This window comes from Vombatus ursinus, unplaced genomic scaffold, assembly GCF_900497805.2.
Source record: "Vombatus ursinus unplaced genomic scaffold, bare-nosed wombat genome assembly UNPS02014923.1, whole genome shotgun sequence".
NCBI lineage: Eukaryota > Metazoa > Chordata > Mammalia > Diprotodontia > Vombatidae > Vombatus > Vombatus ursinus.
In genome coordinates, this window is record NW_020954701.1 from 419102 (window position 1) to 443063 (window position 23962).

General features: G+C 34.8%; 1 protein-coding gene across 3 annotated transcripts in view; it reads right to left on the reverse strand.

The window, feature by feature from the left end:
• The window catches only part of FGFR1OP (FGFR1 oncogene partner), a 62928-nt gene that overhangs the window by 33443 nt on the left and 5523 nt on the right, over positions 1 to 23962 (reverse strand). For all 3 annotated transcript variants that reach the window (XR_003567452.1, XM_027843561.1, XM_027843560.1), the window contains exons 5-7: positions 16855 to 16992; positions 5695 to 5778; positions 2916 to 2975 (exon numbers count right to left, since the gene is read on the reverse strand). Coding sequence is in view for 2 of the 3 variants with exons in the window: in XM_027843561.1 (XP_027699362.1) it covers positions 2916 to 2975; positions 5695 to 5778; positions 16855 to 16992 (282 nt within the window). In the remaining variant the exon portion in view is untranslated. The remainder of the gene's footprint in view (positions 1 to 2915; positions 2976 to 5694; positions 5779 to 16854; positions 16993 to 23962) is intronic.

Consider the following 23962-nt stretch of genomic DNA (forward strand, 5'->3'; position numbering starts at 1 on the left):
AGGTGGATAATGATTAAGAAAAGGCCATTAGATTTGGCCATTAAGAAATCACTGGCTGTGGGGGTCAAAGCCCAATCCTTACTAAATCTTAATAAAAAAAAAAAACCCACCCCCAAGGAGGAATTAAGCACCAGAAGTAAGGTAAAATCTTTAGGAATTAACACCAGAGAACACTAATCCTTAAAAAAAAAAAAAGAAAAGAAAAGAAAAAATTACCCAGTACCCCTGCCACCCAGGTTTCACACTTTCAGCAGGACCTAAGGCCTAGAGCCTATTCGAATCCCCTCCTGCAACAAAGACTTTGTTAGCACACCTGGTCTCCTTCTTCTCTTCTCCACTGTCTCTAACAAGCACACTGTGATTGTATGAGAAGTTAATATGCTGTTCTCTGTCTGGAGAAACCCCTAGATTAGAGGATACACCCCACCCCAAAGACTGCAGAAACTATTCAAAACACCCTTTCTGGTCTCTCTCAAACTTATGAAATACTGCCAGTGATGATCCAAACCAAGTAGAAAAGAAAAGGAAACCCAAGGTAGGGCAGGAGAAGAGTATGCATTATTGCATCAGGCCCGAAGGAAAGGAGACTGAAGTCTACCTGGAGCCAGTCTCATACCCCCCCAAATATTACTTAGGGCAACGACTATGCCAATGAATGACATCTCCAAAGCTGAGGTCACTTTACAGCCTAGCTGTAGAGAAGGTTACTCACCAAGTGAGAAGGAGTTAGAAATCAAATGACAGAAAGGGCTGAAACAGCAAAGATCTCAAAAAGAAGAAAACTCAATAGGAATCCAGAGTACAAGCAAGTAAATTAAGAGATCTCAAAACTAGAAGAATTAGTACAAAAACTGCAAAGAGATTACAAAGATCTCTTAAATATTACAAAACAAAGGAAAACGAAGCAATGAGATATAACTCTGCACAGATATCAAGAGTATACTTGAACAATGAATTCCAGTCATTCAAAGAGAAATAAAAGTCAGAAGTTATAGCCCTCAATGAAGTAATAAAAAACTCAACTGGCAGGTTAGAAAAAAAACGAGTCAATAGTGGAAGATTTTAATAAAGAAAGGAAAGAGTAATTAACAGATTCGTAATTCAAAATACTTAAGTGGAGAAAGTTGACTGAAAAGCAAAAGGCAATAGTTTAAGAGTTATAATGAGTAAGGCTGGACAAGAAATGAGAGGACATCTCCCCCTACATTTCTGGAGAGGTGTGGATGTGGAAAACTGAACATAATTACTTTTTCAATACAATGGTTAGTTTTGATAAAACTTTTTTTCCTATCCTTTTAAAAAAATTCTTTATCATAAGGCATGATTTTCTAGGAGGGGCTAGGGGGATGGACAGGGTAACTATGGAGAGAGTAGTTCCAGTTAGGTGATGAATTCATAATCTATAATATAAGCCTGGAAAGGTAAGTCAGAAGAAGGTTGTAAAAAGTTTTAAACGCTTAACAAAGCAGACTATTTGATTCTGAAATGGGTCCTGCTCTCTCAACTTTTCCTATTGCATTTCTTCTATCTTACAGGAAACTCAGGGACATAGAGTTGTATATTCAGAAAACAGCAGTAAGGTAAGTGGTAACAGGTATATCTAAACAATGAAATCACCTGTGGTTCTAAAGACAGACGACAACTGAGTACTAGCTGTGGTTATGGCAGAGGTAACATGTCTATGAAAATGGAATTCAAAAGCTGATAGCAGATGAAGTTCACATTCAAAAATGCTAGAAATTAAATGACAGATCAGAGCCCCAAATTCCTATGTATTAGTTACCATGCTCAACACTATGCTGGTTAATTTGATAAAAATGAAGTCTGAGTGTTTGTTTAGATGTCTTATCCATCTTATCCAGAAGCACAGTGATAACCCTAATATGCTTCTTAAGGACATGTTTATAAAATGCACCCCCCAAAAAGGTTTTCAGGGGGTTTTTGTTGTTTTTAATGTAGGGACATGAAATCCACCTCTTTGTACTAGGTTATAATTGTCAACTGATTCAAGAAGTTATTTCCTTTTCTGTATACTGGCAACACCAATGTGACTAAGAGACTTTTGATCCTAGAAAGTATTAGCTTATCTTGAAAAAAAGTTTATAAAACAGTACAAAAACATTCAGAGTCAATAAGAGCACTGTAGAGAGATGAGTTTTGCAAAATGAAATAAATGTATACATTTTAAATAAATCATTTTAAAAATCTATTTACAATGCTTCTTTCAGACTCCCAATTTTTAAATTAAAAAAAAAAAAAGAAAAAAACAGGTAGCTAATCTAAAGCCTAATAACTATCTGTGATCTAAGGGGAACAGAATATAGCAATTAAGTTACTCATCTTATCATCTCATCTCCAATCACATGCTACTCCCTAGTTTACTAATCAGGGGCTTTATAAGTAAATAACATGAGGTATAAAGTGGTCTTTGATAGAGCAACTATATAAAATTAAGTTTTAAATTACTGCAACTAATCCTAAATACCTGGATAACAGAAGCTAAATGGCATATATTCTCAAGGCTTTACATTCATTTAAAAAAAGGAAAAATTTAAAATCTATATTTACCTGCTAATAAAAACCTAAAAACAACATCTATAGTTTATTTTTAACCTGTACCCTTGTGATTTTTCTTTCAGTAAAAACTGAACTTTAAAATGGTTATGCCAACTAGAACTCATTTTGTCTTATACAAACCATCAAGTTCTTAGGTTTTCTAATCACAAATGAATGACTCTGACATTTCAAAAACATAACAAAACAAAAAAAAACAACCAAAAAGTTTGCATTTAAACTCAATCATAAGCACATCATGATGCTAATGCAAACCCACTACCAGAACTTCTCAGCATAGGCTGCTTTTCCCTAAAGAATCTAAAAGCACTTGCCGGCCTTTTTGCTCTCATGCATTTTACCTTTTCACCAGACTTCTCCCCGCTTTTCTTCTTTTTACCTTGTCCTTTATACCTTGGTATCTGAGCATGAGAATAAAATGACATCTTTTACCACAAAATATATATCCTTCTATGTATAATATCAAGAAATAATGGATTGCTCATAAACCACTCTTATGAAATGAATGGAAATTTCTAAATAAATGGAAAATCTCTACTTAAAGAGTAATTTTTTATCTCCCTGTCTGTTCACACTCTGGTATAAATCATATTCTTAGCAACTGTTTTCCAACAGTTGCTTAGCCAGATGTGGATAATATATAGCTTTAATTTGTGATGATTCAGAAATAGCCATACGTCTCCTGGGCAATCCAAAAAATAAGCTGGATAGCTACATCCTTTTAATTTCAGGAGGTGCTTTTAAGATGGTAAATTATTTGGTTCAAGGAGTCTGATTTGGGGCCCATTTCTGTCTACAGGGAGACCACTCTACCCAAACAGTTTCACAGCTATCTGGTTAAAGCAGACAAAAAGAGTAAAAAAAGGGAAGGTGGTAACACAACATTTTCAAAGACCAGGCTAGAACTAATTGGAATGAGGGTGGGCTTGAGTTTAGAGTAAATCCCTTAGCCATCAGGGAGTCTCTAGGCTTACTACAGGACTATTAGATTTGCAATGTGTATTTAGAAGCCCCTATGTCCCAGAGCTAAAGGGTAAATCAGAAGTATAATCTCCTCTTGGAAAACAAAGCAGGGGAAGGGAAAACATACTGCTCCTCAGAATACAGTTTACAGATTTATCTATAACTGAGAAGAGACATTATTTCTATTAAAGTATTTTTCAGACATATTTCCTAGGTGACTAAAATAAAAATCCAAATTATAACTTGCTTAATTCCTTAAGTTTCAAAAAACAAAAATAAAGAAAAATATATTTCATTTTAATGACATAATAAATTTGGAATGTTGAAAGACTATATTCTACAAAGTACTCAGATGCCTCATCTGTAGTATGGAGATGACCTTGAGTCTCACAAGCTATGCCTATGAAGCATGAGCTCTGCCAAGTCTTACCCAAGCTGAACAGGCTTCCAAAAATAGTTGGCCCAGTGATAGATCATATGTCTATCATTCAAGGACCAACCTAAGTTTGAAGAGGCTCACTAGGTTGGATGCAAGATGATGGCTTTTGTGGCCACAAAAGTGGCAGAAGGGTTGCAATCTGCATTTGAGGAAGGATAGCCCCTACAGATGATATCACAGACCCTTCAAGTATTGGAGTAAAAAGGAGATCTATACTTGGGATTCTGGTTCTCTAAAATAAAATAGCTATTAAAAAGTTATACTATAAGTACCTATATAAATTTAAAAACAGAGCTACTCCAATAGCTCTGTGATCTTATGTCTATCATCCCTAAACTATCATTTCTATATAGAAGGAAACTGACCTTTTATATAGAAGACACTTGATATTATGACATAATTTTTAAAACGGGTTCATTTTAAGATTTATTAAACTGAATCTATGTATTTCACTTTACTTCCACTATAATATAATACAAATATTCTGATTAATATAAAAAATTAAGTTTAAAGAAAGGTCTAAATGTAAGAAATCTAGCAAAGAGAATCTCTCATCCTACTATTTCCGGTTTCACTGGTATAGAGAACTACAAATTAAACAGAGTGGGGTTTTTGCCTATTTAGAAATAAAATATTTCAAGATTTCCATTCTCCTCACCTCAAAATTTTTTTAAAAACCCACTACACTAACAACTCACCTCATAGTAATGTTTTTTTTTCCCCTCCAAATTTCAATGCACGGCATAGTCAAGCAATGACTACTTTCATCTGATTGATAAGCTACATGTTTAGTGACTTTTTACAAAAAAATAACTGAAAAGAAAATAGTGAAACACACACAAAGCAGAAAGTAGATACAAATTATTATGGATAGGTTGTGATACTACTTTCCTTTACTGTAGCTGAAACCTAAGTACTATGAAGAATCAAGTTATACAATCATCCATAACTATAACTGATGCTGCCAGAATTTAAACTACAGTGTTTATCTGAATTTTTCCTTCTATTAGCAAAAATCCTTTAACCTGTCCTCTCCCCACAGGGAAGAGGAAGAACACTGCCTCTAGGTTCCGTGTTAAAATTCAGATTCTGACACTGGCTGTGAGATGCTGAGCACATCACTTAGCCTCCCTGAGTTTATCTTTTTAAGTACAACATAAAAAATACAGGAGAATATAACCAGAAAATACAGGCAACTAATGCAACCAAAGATTTTAAAAGGAAAATGCAAAGCAAGCCTCAACAAGACAACAAATCAAATTTTGTTCTTCGCTCCAAATCTGAGCATCTAACAAAAGATGAAAGAAACCCAAGCTAACAGTATTTAATATAATAACACTGAATTCTAAAGTCAGACTGTTATTCCCAGACAAAATCTTTAAGATAAAAACCGTATAAATTTCTTTTAAACTTGAAAAAAAAAAATAGTACCACAAACCACACCAGGTGAAAACACACAAATACTTAACAAATCTAGTTATAGCTATCACAATAAATTCACACCCATGACACAGGATTTAAAGTACTACTGACAAACCACAGAAACAGACACAAGATGTCTTCATATTTGATAAAGGAAAAATAGATGTTTTCAGCCAACTACAGAACACAGCTATATCTGACACTATCATTTCAATAAAAATGAAAAATCAAAAGCAGTTTCTGTTAATTTCTTAATCCCAGAAATGCTTTTCATTTTGGCAATGTAAATGACTTACCTTACTGGGTACTGTATGAGAGTTTGTCATCTTTCCTTCCGGGGATTTTGGTGGAGAATGTATATCAGATAGATCCAGTACTCCCTAAATATAAATATGCCATTTAAAACATTTCATGTTTTATGAAAATAAAAGCATACTTAAAAGTTGTACTTCGAATAGTTTTAGTATATTTAAAACTAAAGAGGCAATCTTGATAATTGAATTTTGATGCAAATATTTTTCTTATATTCATTTCCTCTCTAATAATAACAAAAAGGCTTTAACATCAATATTGCTAATCATCTCTTATAGATGAAATCAACAAGCATTCATTGAATTTCTATTTCATGGTAGGCCCTAAAGATACAAAGACAAAAATGAAACAGTCCTTGCCCTCAAGGAACTTACATTTGGTATGGGGAAGTAATATGCACACAGGTAAATGTATGTGAAAAAGATACAAAAATAACTGGGAAAAGACTGAGGAGATGAGAGATGTAACTAAAAAATGAGTGGGGAAATCAGGAAAGGCCTTCTATAGAAGCAGCACCTGAGCAAGGCTTTCAAAGCTTAGAATTAGAGACGATAAAGGACTACATTTCAAAAATAGGATATAATCCATACAAAGGCATAGAAATATAAGATAGAACTGTAAAGGGGGCAGCTAGGTGGCGCAGTGGATAGAGCACTGGCCTTTGAGTCAGAACGACCGGAGTTCAAATCCAGCTTCAGATACATAACACTCACTAGTAGTGTGACTCTGGGCAAGTCACTTAACCCCAACTGCCTCACCAAAACAAAAACAAAAACAAAACTGTAGACAAGAACAGAAAGCAGGCCATTCTGGCTGGAATATAGTGTGTTCAAATGGGAATAATGCATAGAGTAGCCCAGAATGGTAGGTGGAAATGATTAAAAAGGGCTTTAAATGCCACAAAGAAGAATTCTTTTAATAGACAACAGGAAAATACTGGAAGTTTTTGAGCAGCATAGTAACAAAAAAGTCACACCTGTCTTTTAGGGATATCACATTGGCAGAACTCAGAAAGTTGAATATTATAAAACACAACTCACTTGTAACTAGAGTATAAATTAAATAATTACTTGTCAGGAAAATGCTTCAGTGACTTTTCATTCAGGAAAACAAAATGAATATGCATCATCTGTCTATGACACTCTCTCTATTACTATTATTCTTCAATTTTTATTAGCGGTAATAGCACTTTCAGCATGTTGTCTTAATTCTTTTAAAAGTTTTACTCTTTTTGGAAACATTCTGGAGTTTCTCACTGTTCTATAATCTCTGGAGAGAGGATTTTTGGTTCTTCTTTCACAGTAAATACTTGTTCAATGTATTATTTTTAAAAATGTTTTACTCATTTTCTTTTCTTCTGTCTTTGAGTCTCAATATTTGGCTTGTCAGATTGGAAGCAAGGCCAGTTGATAGTCACAGACTCCCTCTCTTGGGTTCTTTGTTTTTTCAGCCTTTTCTTTTGTATTCCTAGTACCTTGTCTCTATCTTCCCTCCTCACTCTTTGGCAAGTACCTCTTGAATTGCCACACACACTCAATGCCATGCATTCTGAGCTTCTTTAAGTTGGAGAATTTGGGGCCTAGGTGGGTCCCTCAGAGAACAGGATCATCGTCTTTTCTAGTAACCAGACGTATAATTGTACTGGATGAGAAACTTTCTCTATCAAGGCAGAGTGACAACTTAGAAAAGTTGTCTGAAGCACTGAAAAGGTTAAATTAAGTGACTCAGGCATTGCTCTCCAACTTTCACCCCTCAACCACATACATATCAAAGGCCAATTAAAACCTAGGTCTTCCCGACTTTAAAGCCAATTCTCTAATCACTACTATTATAACCACGCTACGTTTCTACGATCATAGGACAATTGATTTGAAGAACGGAACATCAGATTCAAGTTTAACCCTCTTAATTTTATAGATGAGAAAACTAAAACCTTGGCAAGTTAAGTATTCTACCCAAAGTCAAAAAGGTAGGAAGCATCAGAAGCTGAATTCGAACACCTAGGACTCTAGAGCTAGTGCTTTCCATGGTACTGCATGGGGAAAGGACTGACATTAGCTGTTTCTATTCCTCTCTTCTCTAAGTCACAGTTTTATTATCCCCATCTTACAGACAAGGAAATTGAGGCAGAGAGTTTAAGTGACTTGTCCAAGAACACACAGCTATTAAGCATCTGGGTCTTACTGGCTCCAAATCCATTACTATACCATCTACATGCCATGGGTGGAATTAATGGTCAGGGACTCTCACAGCCAGATTCTGAAACACAAACCTGAGGAGGCTGCTGGCACTGGCCACTCCAGATAGACTCTTTGGAGTGATAACTCAAGGCATTCTCCATCACCTGATCCCGTATCTTTCCTGCTTCATCACAATTTACTCATGTTCCTAAAATCTTCATTCCAATCAAACTAGCTTAATCTGTTTTCCAGAAACCAAAGGAAACAAATATGAAAAGCCAGTAGGTATATGGGTGAGTCTCCAGACACGCTTCACACTTTCTAGGCTTTGCTCTTTCACTGTTCACCCTACACATTATCTCCAATCATCAAAATCCTAGCCAACATTCAAAAACTCAACTCAGGTTCATTGTTAAGTTTTCCATTCTCTTGAACTTTTTAAAAAATATCATTAACTACATTTATAAAGCACTTTAAGATTTACAAAGTGCTTAACAAACATTAGCTCATTTGATTCTCACCCATGAGGTAGATGTCATTAGTATCCCCATTTTACAGATGAGAAAACTGAGGCCAGGAAGTTAAGTAGTAGCCCAGGGTCAAAGAGCAGGATTTGAATTTGGGCATTCCTGTGTGCCACTTACCTCTGGCTAAATTACTGTACTCTGTGGAAGCAGAGTCTTCTTGTATTAGTAAGCTTTTTACCTCCAAAACACTGTGCACTACAGTAATAAGTAATCAATATTTAACAACCTCATTTACAAAGCTACCAACATACCACCAGTACGAAATGCACACTAAGATATTTCCAAAAGTGCTAACAAATGGTTTTGTGAGACACACAATCTTATCTAATAACAGTTGTGATTAATCACACATTTGCAAGCCATCTGGTCAGGGTTAAGGATATTATCTTTGGTTACGAGGTAGATTTTCTTTACATTAAACTAAATGGTCTACGTGGTAATCCAATACAGAACCTGGCCTCATTAGTAACATCCCCAGCCAAATGAACTAAGAGATTAGACAAGAAAGAATGATTTTGGTGGGTTGCTTTGGTAAATATTTGACTCTAAAAACACAGAGCAAGTGAGATCAGCAGGACCAATAACCCTGGCAATTTAAAACCTTGAGGAAACTTAAAAATACCACTTAAGTTCACAAGTATACTTTCCAACCTTCAAAATGTATTGTTCCTTTTATATTCCTTTTTTAAAAATAGTATTTTACTTTTTTTCCCCCAAATTGAGTTTCAAATTCTCCTTTCCTCCCTGTCCCCTCCTGAGACGGCAAGTAATTTGATATAGGTTATGCATGTGCAACCATGCAAAACATATTTCCACATTAGTTATATGTTGTGGAAAAAATATAGAGCAAAAAAAAACTCCACTAAAAAAATAAAGACAGTGGAAAAGAGTATGCTTCAATCTTCATTCAGAACCTATCCATTCTTTCTCTGGAGGTGGATAATATTTTTCTTCATGAGTCCTTTTGGATTGTTGTGGAATTGGTGTTGCTGAGAAATGTTTAAGTCATTCCCAGTTCATCATCAACACAATACTACTGTTACTGTAATGTTCTTCTGGTTCTGTGCACTTCACTTTGCATCCATTCATAAGTCTTTCCAGGTTTTTCTGAAAGCATTCTGCTCATGATTTCTTATAGCACAATAGTATTCCGTTACAATCACATACCACAACTTGTTCAGTCATTCCACAATTGATGGGCACTCTCTCAATTTCTAATTCTTCGCAACCACAAAAAGAGCTGCTATAATTATTTTTGTACATTTAGGTCCTTTTCATTTTTTAAAAAAATCTCTTTGGGACACAGAGCTAGTAGCTCTGTAGTATTGCTGGGTCAAAGAGTATGCAACAGATGTATAGCCCTTTGGGCATAGTTCCAAATTGCTCTCCAGAATGGTTTGATCAGTTCACAACTCCAACAGTGCATTAGTGTACCAGTTTTCCCATATCCCCTCCAACATTTATCATTTTCCTTTTCTGTCATATTAACCACTCTGATAGGTGTGAGGTGGTACCTCAAAGTTGTTTTAATTTGCATTTTCTAATCAATAGTGATTTAAAATATTTTTCATGACTACAGATAGCTTTGATTTCTTCTTCTGAAAACTACCTGTTCATATACTTTGACCATTTAGCAACTGGGGAATGAGCTGTATTCTTACAAATCTGACTCTATTTCTCTACGTATTTGACAAACAAGGCCTTTATAAGAAAAACTTGCTACAAAGATTTTTTTCCCAGTTTTCTGTTTTCCATCTAATCTTAGCTACATTGGTTTTGATTATGCAAAACCCTTTTAAATTTAACGTAATCAAAACTATCCATTTTATACCTTGCAATGTTATTCCGTGTGGTCATAAATTCTTTCCTTATCCACAAATCTGACAGGTAAATTATTCCATACTTCCCTAATTTGCTAATGGTATCACCTATATTCCTTTTTTAAAGGGGAGGCATCAGAAGGAGTCAGAACAATGAGCATGTTATTGTAGAATTCCTCCTGCAGAAACTCCTTGCAACAACAGAAACTGGCAGCACATCAATAACTAATAGTCTAGGGGTATGTCTGAGATACTGAGGGGCTAAATGCCCCTACCCAGGATGTGTTAGAGACAGAACTGACTCCAAGACTGGCTTCTGATCCCCCAATCTATGTTGCCTTTCCTTCCATGTTAACGAAAAATAAAATGTTTTTACATGTTATGGAAGTGAATGCCGGTGACATAAATAAGTATATTTGTAATTATATGTTGTAATTTTTTTCATAGTTTTATATGTTTAAAACTTGTAACCATCATCAAAAATATAAAACACATGATACCAAAACAAGTTAAATACATATATATATACACATATATACATATATACACATATATACATATGTATATGTATAGAGTACTGAACCTGGAGTCAAGAAACCTCATCTTCCTGAGTTGAAATCCATCCTCAGACCCTGGGAAAGCCACTTAACCTTGTTTGCCTCATCTATAAAATGAGCTGCACAAGGAAGTGTAAACCACTCCAGTCTCTTTGTCAAGAAAGTCAGACATGACTGAGAAATGACTGAACAACAACATAAATTCATAGTGGACACAGTTTTGTGGTTTCCTCTAGTTCCATTGAGCATCATGTGAATAGGGGCAAAGGATGTGGATGATGATATATGTGTATACACATATATACACATACACACACATATATACACAAATAAAATAGTTTTCAAAAAATAATGGCTAACAGTTTTATACCAATAGTAAAGTGCTAAGTGTTTTATAATTATTATCTCATTTAAATCTCACAACAACTCTGGGAAGCAGGTACCATTATTATTCCTTTTTTATAGACGAGGATATTGAGGCAAACAGAGAGTGACTTGCTCCAGGTCACACAGCTAGTAAGTGTCTGATACTGGATTTGAACTCAGATCTTCTAGTGGTTTAGCTGCCTAAAAACAGTTCTGTCTGTTTTTGCATCCTTTTTTGAACTTTGTTTTATGTATTTTTTCAATTTCTTCACTCTGAATAACACTGTACATAAGGCTTCAAGATCTTCATGTTTGTCATTTGGTATATTCATGTAACTTTTTCCCATTGCTCTTTGCTACAGAAGCTATTTTTAGAAAATTAAATCAATATATCTTGCTTCTTATAACCATATTTCTTGGATGAGAGTTTTCTTCCCTGTAAGTATTATAATTACTCATTTTCTTCCATTTTAAAAAAATTATTTTAAAATATATACATCATCCATCTATTTGGAATTTATTGTGGAATGTCATGTGATGAAGACCTATCCCATTTTTCTTATCTATAAGATATATTATGCTGTTTCCCAAAGCTGAACTACCTTAACATTTCTTATATAAATCCTATTGGTTATAAGGAATAATTTGGGGAAAACATTGCTATATTCTCTTTGCCAGATATTTTGTTTTAAATGTTTGCACAATCATTCACACCTCTTTTTATCATAATTTTATTACATTATGATTTCTAAATGTATTGAAATTTCCACCTCTAAATTTATCTATTTCTTTGTGTGCTAGAACATAATGAATTTTGGTGAATGGTTCATGCATATAGCCCATGTATGTTTGTTTACATGTGTGTGAGTCATAATGCAATAAAAGTATAATTATGTATATGGAAAGCTAAGTGGCAAATGGAATGAGGAAGATCTGAGCTCAAAATTCAACCTAACATACTTACTGTCTCTGTGATCTTAAGCATGTCACTTAACCTATCTGCTTCTGTTTCCTCATTATAAAATCAGTATCATAATAGAAACCTACCTTCCAGGACTGTTGTAAAGATAAAATGACATAGAATTTGTAAAGCACTTGGCAAACCTTGAAGCACTATAGTTGAGGGGGGAGGGACCAGAGGAGTAAATTCCCTACCTTATCCATTTATTTCCCTGTATATAAGCTATCAAATAATAATTCAATCACCATGCTATTCAAGTACACAACTTATTTATATTTTTGCCCGAGTTACAGCATTTCATTATTGGGATATTGAAATTTAATTATTATGGATTGATCTAATTATTTTTCCAACTCTTAAGCTTTACTTTATAAAATTTAGTTGTTATGCCATTGTAGAAGCTAAGAAATTAGGACCAGAAGTTGAAGCCAATTTCCATTAAAGTTTGTGCTAGTAAAGGGGGAGGCAAAGATGATTAAACAGAAACCAAAAGATGTTTCCCAAACTAAAGACACAAATTTTTAACTCTTAAACTCTCACATATAAGTACAGGGTACTTGAATTTATATCCTATGTCCTGTTTTCATAACCTACAAAAATTGTCTTTGATTTGGCTTCACTGAGATAAATGATTCTATGCTGATCTGTAACATTTTACATGTAGAAGTAAAACCAGAAATACCTATTAAAATTATTTGAGGATGGATTAATGCTACTTGATCAAGTCTATTATTCAGAGTTCTGAGAAATGTATAAAGACCCTTTGATCCAGCAATACCACTTCTAGGTTCGTATCCCAAACAAAAACATGAAAAAGTACCCACATGTACAAAAATATTTATAGCAGCTCTTTCTGTGGTGGCAAAGAATTGGTAATTAAGGGGATGCCCATCAAGTGGGGAATGGCTAAACAAGTTGTAGTATATGAATGTAATGGAATACTACTGTGCTATAAGAAACGATAAGCAGGCAGTCTTCAAAAAAACTTGGAACAACTTACATGAACTGATGCAGAGTGAAATGAGCAGAACCAGGAGAACACTGTACACAGTAAGTCACATTATGGGATGACTGACTTTGATAGACTTGGCTCTTCACAGCAATGCAAGAATCTAAGACAATTCCAAAAGACTCATAATGGAAATTGCTATCACACCCAGAGAAAGAAACATGGAGTCTGAACGCAGATGAAAGCATACTATTTGCTCTCCCTCTCCTTTGTTGTTTTGTTTTATTGCTTCATTCTTGTGGTTCCTCCCATTAGTTTTAATTATTTTTTACATCATGACTAATGGGATAATATGCTTAACATGAATGTATATGTACAGCCTATATTAGATTGTATGCCATCTTGGGGGGGGAGGGAAAAGAGGTGGAAGGGGGAGAAAATTTAAAACTCAAAATCTTATGGAAGTAAATGTTGAAAACTGAAAGTAAATAAATTAAAAAACAGTTAAAAAAAAAAGAAAGGTATAAAGATACCATGCCAATCTGATAATTCTCCTTAAAATTACATGAAATCTAGTAAAATGTGACCCAAATGGATCTGATTCATAACACAGACAGAATTTTTACACTGACATCATTAAATGAAAGATGTTTAATATTGATAATCTCTCACTGTTAATAGGTCATTGAAACACAGACCACACCCCACATTGGAATCTGTGAACTCCAGGTTAAGAACCCCTGCTCTCAACAAAGTTTTTATATTTTACATACTAAATTTTGAATTTTTTTAAACAAAAAACAAAACAAAACTGCCCTCATTTTTCCCTGAGTTTTACTTATTGCTCCCTTTGAACCTCTATCATCAGTCAGTCAGTAAAACAAGCTTTTATTAAACACTTAGTATATAGCAAATAAATACATTCTCTGCCCTCAAAGAGGTTACATTCAAATGGGGGAGACAATATGGAAAAAAATGTCCATATAACATATATAGACGAGAAAGGGAACAAGCATTTATTAAGCATCTGATTTGTGCCAGGCACTATAACACAAATATCATTTCATTTGTTCCTTACAACCACCCTATCAAGCATTACTATAGAGGTATCTATTTGCATGAGTGTACACACACACAGAGCAAATTCAAAGAAGGGAAGGTATCAGCAGCTGGCAAGACTTCTTGCAGGAGGTGGGATTTGAGTTGTATCTTGAAGGAAGCCAGGAAGCGGAGGTGAAGATAAAGGGCATCCCAGGCACAGGGGACTGCCAATGAAAAAGCAGAGACAAGAGACAGAAAATCACTTTGGCAGCTAAGAGGAGGACAGACAGGACTAAGGAGAGTCTTGATGCAGGGAGACCAATTAAAAGTCTATTATAATATTCTAAGTATAACCTGATGAAAGCCTGCACCAGGATGATAGCTATGTGAGTAGAAAGACAGGAAGATATGAGAGAGATCATAAAGGAAGAAATGACAAGATTTGTCAACAATTGGCTATATGGAATATATCAGAGTGAGAAATTGAGGATGACACTGACATTACAAGCCCTTAATTAGGAGGATGATAATGTCTTCAACAGTGAGAGGGATTCTGTTCTAAACAGGGGAGGATATTAGGGGAAAGATAATGAATTTATTAAATTTAAGATGTTTATAGGTTTTCCAATTTGGGATGTCCAGGAAGAAGTTGGTGACTCAAGCCTAGAACTCTATCCCAGATAAGATCACCAAACAAGAAAGTATAGAAGAAGAGAAGAGGTTCCAGGACACAGCCTTGGTGAAATATCATTATTGTGTTTTTTTCTTTCTCATTTTCTTTATCAGTGATGCCCCAATTCAATTTATTCTTCCATAGTCCTTCAAGTCTTTCATTCAGCATTTAACCAAAATAATATTCCTGTTATTTTTAATGCCACAATAGTAATTGTGTTGAGAAAATTACATTTTAGAGACAGTTGTAAATATCTTAATCATTCTGTCTGATCTGAAGGCTCTGTGTTCTTGTTGCTTTTGCATATCAAAAGCTTCTTTAATATTGGCTTTCCCTGAATAAATTTCTCAATTTCATGCAGTTTTTTTAAATGATTTTTTTCTCTCCGAAAAGAATGCTTAAACAATGCAAAGATGATGATCTGGAGATAAGTCCTTTATTCCCTAATTTTTATGTCATATTCTGGCATCAGTTGTCATTTCTTTTTTTTGCAGGAATCTTGTACAATTTAAATGAATATTTTTAATCTAATTATTTTCTTGGCTACTTGCAAAATCACCTGCTTGCCACTGTACTTATGAAGCTTGGCAAAAGATGTTTGAGGAATTGTTAGAGTCTACCAATTATTAATGATAATGACAATGATGTCCAAGACGATACCTCATATTTACATAGTATTTTGAAGTTTATAAAGCTCTTTAGAAACCTTTTTACATACATTTAAAGGCCTTCATGATCTGCTTCCAATTTACCTTTCTAGCCTTATTATACATCCACGAGTATTGAGAGGGTGCTTAATAAAAATGCTTGTTGATTCAACGATCTCATTTAAGCCTCACAACAACTTTGAGAGATAAAGATACCATATTTCTTATTTTCAGGCTTTCTGGGAAAATTTTTTTGTATGGCTTACTGAAATGTAATGGTTTTGAGTTTTAAGGGAAACTAATAATTTTGAAATTTTTTCCTCCCCTTGCTCAGTCTGTCCCATTTATCACTACTGTACACACTGATTACTTTTTTTGGCTGAGGGGTAGTGGGGAGGTGGAGTTTTTCAGCTTATGTTGTTTGCTATATTCTGTGTTCAAGTTGTCTCCATCAAATATATTTTGTTTACACTTTCCACAGATTTCTGAATGGTTGTATTTCACTATCATCTTGTCCTCAAATTCTTTAAGTCACAATCAGTTCCTTCTTTAATTTTTCACATAATATTTCTGTTACAGAATCACAGAATTTGACAGGTGGAAGGGATTCTCAGTGGCCATCCAGTCTAACCCATACAAGAAGGAATTCCCATTACAACATATCCAACAAGTTGTCATCCAGCATCTGTGTAAATACCTCTAAGGAGAGAGAATCTTCCACCTATGAGGGAAAGACTTTCCACTTTTGAACAACTCCAATTATAGTACACAGATTTTCCCTTGACATCAAGCCTAAATTGGTCTCTTGGCAATTTCTGTACATCATTGTTGGTCCTACCTTCTAAGGCCAAACAGAATAACTCCTCCTCCACATTAAAGCCTTTCAAATACTTGCACAAATATAAGCAAAACAAACCCATTTTCTTCAACTAATGTCAATTTCTTGACTTCCTTTAATTCACTGAATTGTGTTTCCTGAATTCTGGTTTGAAAAAATTATAGCTTTTTTCTGATGTTAACATTGGTATCATCTCCATTCATTATGAGAGGTGTTTTTGTACCTCAGCTTCTTTTAGGACAGAACATCTTTTCACTGTGTTGAATCTATTCTTTTGTTTCTTCATGATTATTTTTTAAAATTTCTTTTGAGAATTTCTGATAGCGTTTGCTTCTTTTTTATATCTTTATTGCTGTTTTTGAGGGAGAACAATGAAAAGATGGATTCTTAGGAATATCTCACTGCTTTATCTTCTCAGAGCCATGGGCACTGTCAATATATTTTCTAATTCTTTCAAACTCTGGTCCTAGAAGCCTTTGTTAACTCACATGCTTGACTTAACTTATAATTACAGTAGAAGCTGAGAAATTCAATAGCACATTTCTACCACCAAAAAAATATGCCAAAAATAAAAATCATACTCACCTCCCCACTAAGTGAACCTTTTTCTTTCTGTTGACACCGTCTGATTACCTCTAATAGTAATGGTCCACCAACAGTGCCTTCTGCTTCAATAATTCCTAAATCTCGGGCTAAATTCTCTCGAGCTTCAAGCCCATGAACCTGGGGGAAAAAAAGATTAAAATGCACTAAAATGTAGTAAAAATAATACTTGCATCATAAAGGAAAAAGAAACAAAAAAGAAGAGTTTGGCTTAACAATAAAATGAAATTCTCTTTCTGGTATATAATTTTGTATGTACTTAAAATGTTATGCATATTGTTTAAAAAATTGTACAAAGTTTAAATCATCGAGTAAGATTAAAACTAAATAGTAGATAGAACTCATTTGACAGCAACCTATTCAACTGCCAATTATCCATCAGACAACCTAAATTGGAAAGAAAGATAATTCACAACAATTTATCCAGATTAAGACTTTTGACTCGATTTTTCTTGGCAGTTTTCAGAAGGTGTTCTTTTGAAAGTGGCTTTTTCTCTAAATTAGAATACTGACAACTGGGTAACAGAAAGTCTAGTTAACCATTAAGGATTTGCTCCATAAATGTATCATGTATATCTTATGTGATAATTTCAAAACTGTTCTTAAAATCTCTGAGCCTCAATTTTCTTATCTGCTTAAAAAAAAAAGGAATAATACACTACCTTCTTCTCAGAACTGTTCGGAAAAGCATTTTTGTAAACCTTGAAGTAGTATGAGTTTTTATCATGACTCACATATCACAAAGATGCACATACATGGCATGTGCATGTACATACTAAATACAAGGTGTCCCAAAAATCTCCAAGCTATAACTTGAAAAATATCTCAAAACCACATAAAAACTATTGTGATACTCTAAACATTGGTGTGAAGTAGGTAGTGTGATATAGCAGACAGAACTCTGGAATTAGAGTTAAAAAATTATAGGTTCATATTATGGTCCTGACACTTGCTATGTAACTGTGGACAAGTCACTTCAACTGTGGGGCTTCTGTTTTGTATCTACAAAAAGAGAGAACTAGACAAACTTCAAATTCCCTTTCTGTAGTTATGCTACAATTAGTAAGTATTTGTTAAGCACCCAATATGTGCCTGGCACTGGGCTAAGCAGAGGAGACACAAAGGCAAAGCCAGACCTTGCTCTAAAGGAGCTCACAATTTAACAGGGGAGACAACAGGCAGACAACTATCTACTAATAAGCTACATACAGGGTAAACTGGAGATAATCAACAGAGGGAAGGTACAAGAATTAAAGGGCAATCAATAAAAACTTCCTATAGAAACTGGGATTTATAACTTGAAGGAAGTCAAAGCAGTTAGGAAGCAGAGGTAGGAGAATTCGTGAATGGAGGACAGCCAGGGTCATCTCTCTAGAGAAGCTAAAATGGAGAGAACCTGGAAAAAATTTATTCATGTGACATTAAGAATTAAAGAGATAAGGTAAAAGAAGGCCACACATAATATGACAATTACCACAAATATTAGGAAAGATGAGAAAGGCAGGATGCTCTGACCCTAAAAGAGAGATCAATTTCACAAATACATTCCATAAAAATCAATTCCATAAAATACAAAGCACCTACTATGGGCAAAGTACCACAGATAGAAAGATAAAAACGAAAGGGAATTACATTCTCCTGAACTTGAATTAGTAAGCTCTAAAGCAAAAAAAAAAAAAAAAATTCTGATGTAATCACAAATGATTTCAGTAAGAAATGGGGAAGGGGAGGATGGGTGTGCACTGGCCCTGCAATCAAGAGGATCCGAGTTCAAATATGACTTCAGACACATACTAGCTGTGTGACCCTGGGCAAGTCACTTAACTGAGATTGCCCACACACACACACACACACACACACACACACAAAGAAAAAAAACGAGGAAGGTATTTAAAGAATGGTGAACCTACGAGAACTACTCACCGATATTCTTTTGAAAAACTTCATGAAGCTGTGATTTGGTCCAGCCGTTCTAGAAAGCAATTTGGAACTTTGCCTCAAAAGTTACCAAACTGTACATATCCTTTGACCCAACTGTACCATCTAGCCAATATGCCAAAGTGATTTTTTTAAAAAAAGGATCTATCTGTACAAAAATATTTATAGCAGGTCTTTTAATAATAGTCAAAAATTAGAACTAAGTGACTATCCTCTTTTTTAGGAATGGCTAAACAAATTATGATATTTGAATATAATAGAATATTATTGTACCATAAGAAATGACAAAATGGAGTTTAATAGGAAACTGGGAAGATCTCTATGAATGGATATGGAGAGAAGTGAGCAGAAGTAGGAGAATGATTTATACAATAACATTGTCAAGAAAAATAACTTAGAACTCTGATCAACGTAACGGTTAAGCATGAGATCAGACAGGGCAGCTAGGTGATACATTGTATAGACCACTGGCCCTGGAGTCAGGAGGACCCAAGTTCAAATCCAGCCTCAGACACATAACACTCACTAGCTGTTTGACTCTGGGCAAGTCACTTAACCCCAACTGCCTCACAAAAAACAAACAAAAAAAAAAAAGCCATGAGACCAGAAGACTGAAGATGAATCACACTTCTAACTTCCTACCAGAGAGATGATCAACTTAAAATGCAGAGAGAGACGCAGGTCAATGTGTGAATTTGTTTTCCTAGACTATGCATTTTTAGGATGAAGGGTCTGTTGTTTTTTTTTTTTTGTTTGTTTTTTAATGAGGTTGGGAGGAAGTAAAAGGGAGAAGCAAGGAAGAAGAGATGGAGGGGCATATTAAAAATGTATATAAAAATAAATTTATTTTTAAAATAATACATGAAGAACTTGGCAGTAAGCACAGGTGACAAATATAAAAGAATTGCAGGGTTCTATAATAACTGTATCAGGAATATTGAAGCCCAAGAACAAGGCTCAGCTTGGAGAAATTCCCAGTGACACCACCAACAGAAAAGCAAACTAGTTAGCTGGAAAAAACAGAACCATTCAACACCTATTTTGCTTCTCTTCTTTCTACAGAAGACAATGATATTCAGATAATGAAATTTATCATTTTTGACAAAAAGTCTAGTTTAACAAAAGCAATGTATCATGTAATCTAGCTTTGCCAATTACTAGTTAAACAATCTGGAAGAAAGCATTTAGTCTCTCAAGCTCAGTTTCCTCATTTACATTATCACCTACTCTAAACTGCATGGTACTGAGAAAAAAGAAATTAGATCAGCTCATGTATGTCAAAGTGATTTGTAAATAATGCAAATATATAATATCACTACTTAAAAAGACTTAAATCACCTTTCAGATTCTTGTACTACAGCTTAGTTAATAACAAAAATTTCACTTAGATTTAAAATGATGTTACCAAAAAAGTCCCTAATGGTATAGCTTGGCACATTTTACATAAATGTAAATACTAATGAATTGCTTATAATTTTTTTTAAATGTCCTTTCAGTATACATGGTAAAAAACCAAAATAAGTCCCTTAACCTAACCAAGCCTATGGGTTTTGAGGTAATTAAAGGGATTAGGACAGCAAATGGTTAACTGTGGGGATTGACTGAAGCACACTGACTCCATCTGGTGACTCAATTCTGGAGCTAGCTTAGTTTCTATTCAATTATTCTAGTCCAATTTCTGTCCTATGAGAAAACTTTATTCAATTGTGAGAATTGGGAGAAAACTTTATAGTACTGTTTGAACCCAGCCCTGCATGGCTGGGAAGCTGGACCACCTCTCCCTGATACTTTAGAGACCTTGAACTAAGGACCTAGGTTATAATGACCAAAAACCCAGTCAGACCCTAAGACTGATGCAAGGGGTTTTCTTATAATCATACATCAATCTATATGTCTTATCCGAAAACTGGTCCTCATACCGATCAATTATTGTTTCCATGTTTCTTTGTTCATAGATACTTGGCAGGGGTAGGACACCTCTTCTGAATTCAGGGAATTGTATTTATAACTCTCCCTCTTCTAACCTGGAAAGTCCCTAATCTTTCCTCCAATTAGAAATCAGATTACCTACAGTTGTATTGTTTCCTTTTAATTAACTGTCCTTATTTGATAAATTGTTTTCAATATATAAAGGTCTGCTCCCCCTGTATTCAAGATCCAGCTCTAAGTTGAGGAAGGTGTTTGGTCCCAATTTGTCAGGCAATTGGCATGTATTGCTAATAAATCCATATGCTTGGAATATTGAACCTCTGTTTCCTCAGCCATTTTATCTTTTATATGCCACAGTTTACAGGCAACTCTTGATATTTCAGCAGTTAGTATTAAGTTTGTAGATGATTAATTTTGCTTTTATAATAGCAACTTTCCAATTATTTCAGTTTATTCATAACACCCACTGTTTTTTGTTTTTTATTCCAAATCTGTTTTGCCATTGGTATGGGCAACTCCCAATATAAAAATATCCTTCATCAATGCAAATCAGCAACTTATCTATAAACTTAATCTCACTTAGGCACTGAAATGTTAAGTGAGCCCTCCTGTCAATCAGTTGGTATGTGACAGAGACCAGATGTGAATCTAGTTCTTCCCAAGTATAAGGCTAGCTCTAAATATCCACCATGCCACAATGCCTCTCTGAGGAAATGAAAGAAATGATGCATAAAAGCACACTAAGGCTACATAAAAACAGTTTCTTATACGCTACTCATTGATGAGGCCTATCTTATAATAGTATCTCACCAGAAAGATTTTTTTTTTTGCTAGCCTAGTAAATAAATCCCTAGGTATGCGCAAGTTGGCTCAAGAACCACCTTATATCAAATAACATTTTATAATCAAGTGTTATAACATGATTTGGCATCAATATAGTATATAACACAGGAACCATGAAGCCATCCTGTAAGAAGAATGGTATGAATTGGAAGTGAATTTTAAGAGCATATAGTATTCTTAACCTGGAGTCCACAGATCCCTAATTTCAAAGGATCTGTGAAACTAGATGGGAAAAAAATTATAACTTTATCTTCACTAACCTCTGAAACTCAGCATTTCCTTCAATTATGAATGTAGACAGCAAACATTATTCTAAGAAAGGATCCATAGGCTTTCCAGACTGTCAAAAGGATCCATGACCCCAGAAAAGTTAAGAACTCCCAAGCTAGATGAAGATGAATCCTTTCATTTTACAAATGAAGAATTAAAAGCCTAATGAGGTAAGATAACTAACTCAAAGTCACATGCAGTGGCACCATCTCATAGCAAATCTAATAAATGTTAACTAGTCTTGATTTTTAATTTATGGAGACATAGCTAATTTGGAAAGGGTTCAAGGAAATGAAGACAAAGGTTAAAATAAAATAAATTAAAAACTAAAGGAACCAATTAAAGAGCTGATATTGTTAACTGAAACAGGAGTATATAAAAATGATAAAAACAGAATATAACAATTTACTGAGTGAATCTTTTTGAAGATGGTCACTTCAAAGTCTCTTTCAGTCCTATGGTTTTACTATTAACAAATTAATCTATTGCCAAATAGCCAGAAATTCTATAACATGGATGGCTAACTCTTCTAAAATCCTCTTCTGACTAATAACCCATCAATGGCAGGACCTGGATTCTTGAAGGCAATGCCAACAGAACACAAGCTCTGATATATCTTATCGAGGTGAAAAGGTTTCAAATAAAGATCCAGGAACAGCCTATACTAATAAGACTAGTCTAGAGAAGTTTAAATCACCAAAATTTTAACCATCAGATGATAATTTTTTCCTAAGAGAATCATAAAGACCTAAGTCCACTAAGGCATACAGAAGGTGCCATCTCCCTTCAGCAGACTGACAACCCACACCAGTGAAACAGAAGATCTTTCAAGTTAAGAGTACTGAGGACAATGAGGAGAAAAAAAATCAACCAAATGACAATTAGGAAAATAGTGAAATATATTTTCCTATTTTTATTATTCTCCTTAAAAACAAACAAGAAACCTTTCAATTGCTCCAATCTAGTCCAAAATCTGAAAGCCACCAGGGAGTAAATTTCTTTCAGTAATTTAGGTCATATGCTACCATTAACTGGTCTTTGTAATTATACTTATTTTAGTTTCTACAGGTCCTACTTTAAACATACCAAAACCTACTGTTTAATATGCTAAGTTTTTGTAACTGAACGTAATGTCTCAACTCTTAGTACTTGCTGAAATTAGGCTGGAAATAGACCTGTGGATATCTATCCTGCTCTACAATCAGTGTATTTGTGGCAGGAGAACTAGCCCCAATAAAAACACAATCGAGAGAAAACACAAAAGCAAAGCAAGAAAAATGCAACTTCCTTTTCTGCCCCTGGTTGTTACGTAAAAGTCAACAGCTACAAGTTTTCATGCATTTGGTAACTTCACATGCCTATACACTAGTTTTCTATTAATGATTTCATGATGGCTGACAGCTAATAAAAATGGAATTAAAGGAAATTTTGTGTATGACACACAAAATCAACAAGCCCTCCCTCCTACCTCTAACCAAAACAATAAACAAATACACAAACCAAAAATAACATAAATTTCAGCATCACTTTACATGCTGTTGAAGCACTCAGTGAAAGGTATAGGATCCAAATACAGCTGGCCTGGTCATCCTGATCTTCTGCAAACTCTTCTTTTGATGTTTAACCCAAGGCTTTCCATCCTCCTCTCTGGAAGTCCTTCTCAGGGTTCTCTCTTTCCTGCCACAAGCTACCCCCTCTTCTGTTTGCCTGACCAGGAATTTCAGTGTACTCCAAATTATTTTTCCCTCTCTGGGCATTCCAGCAGGACTCTGAAAAGATACTTTATTACTATATAGAGGCAGTTAGATGGCACAGTAGATAGAGCACTAGCCCTGGAGTCTCAAAGACAAGAGTTCAAATTCAGCCAGATACCTGCTAAGCTGTGTGATCCTGGGAAGTCACTTACTTTGCCTGCCTCGGTTTCCTCAACTGTAAACTGGGGATTCTAATAGCACCAACTCACAGAATTGTTGTGAGGATCAAATTAAACAATAACTGAGCACAGTACCTAGGGGATAGCAAGCACCTAAAAAATGCTTGTCCCCTTCCCTTTTTAATTTTATCCTACCTTTGCTTTTCTTACTTGTGAAAGTTTATTCCCATTTTAAAA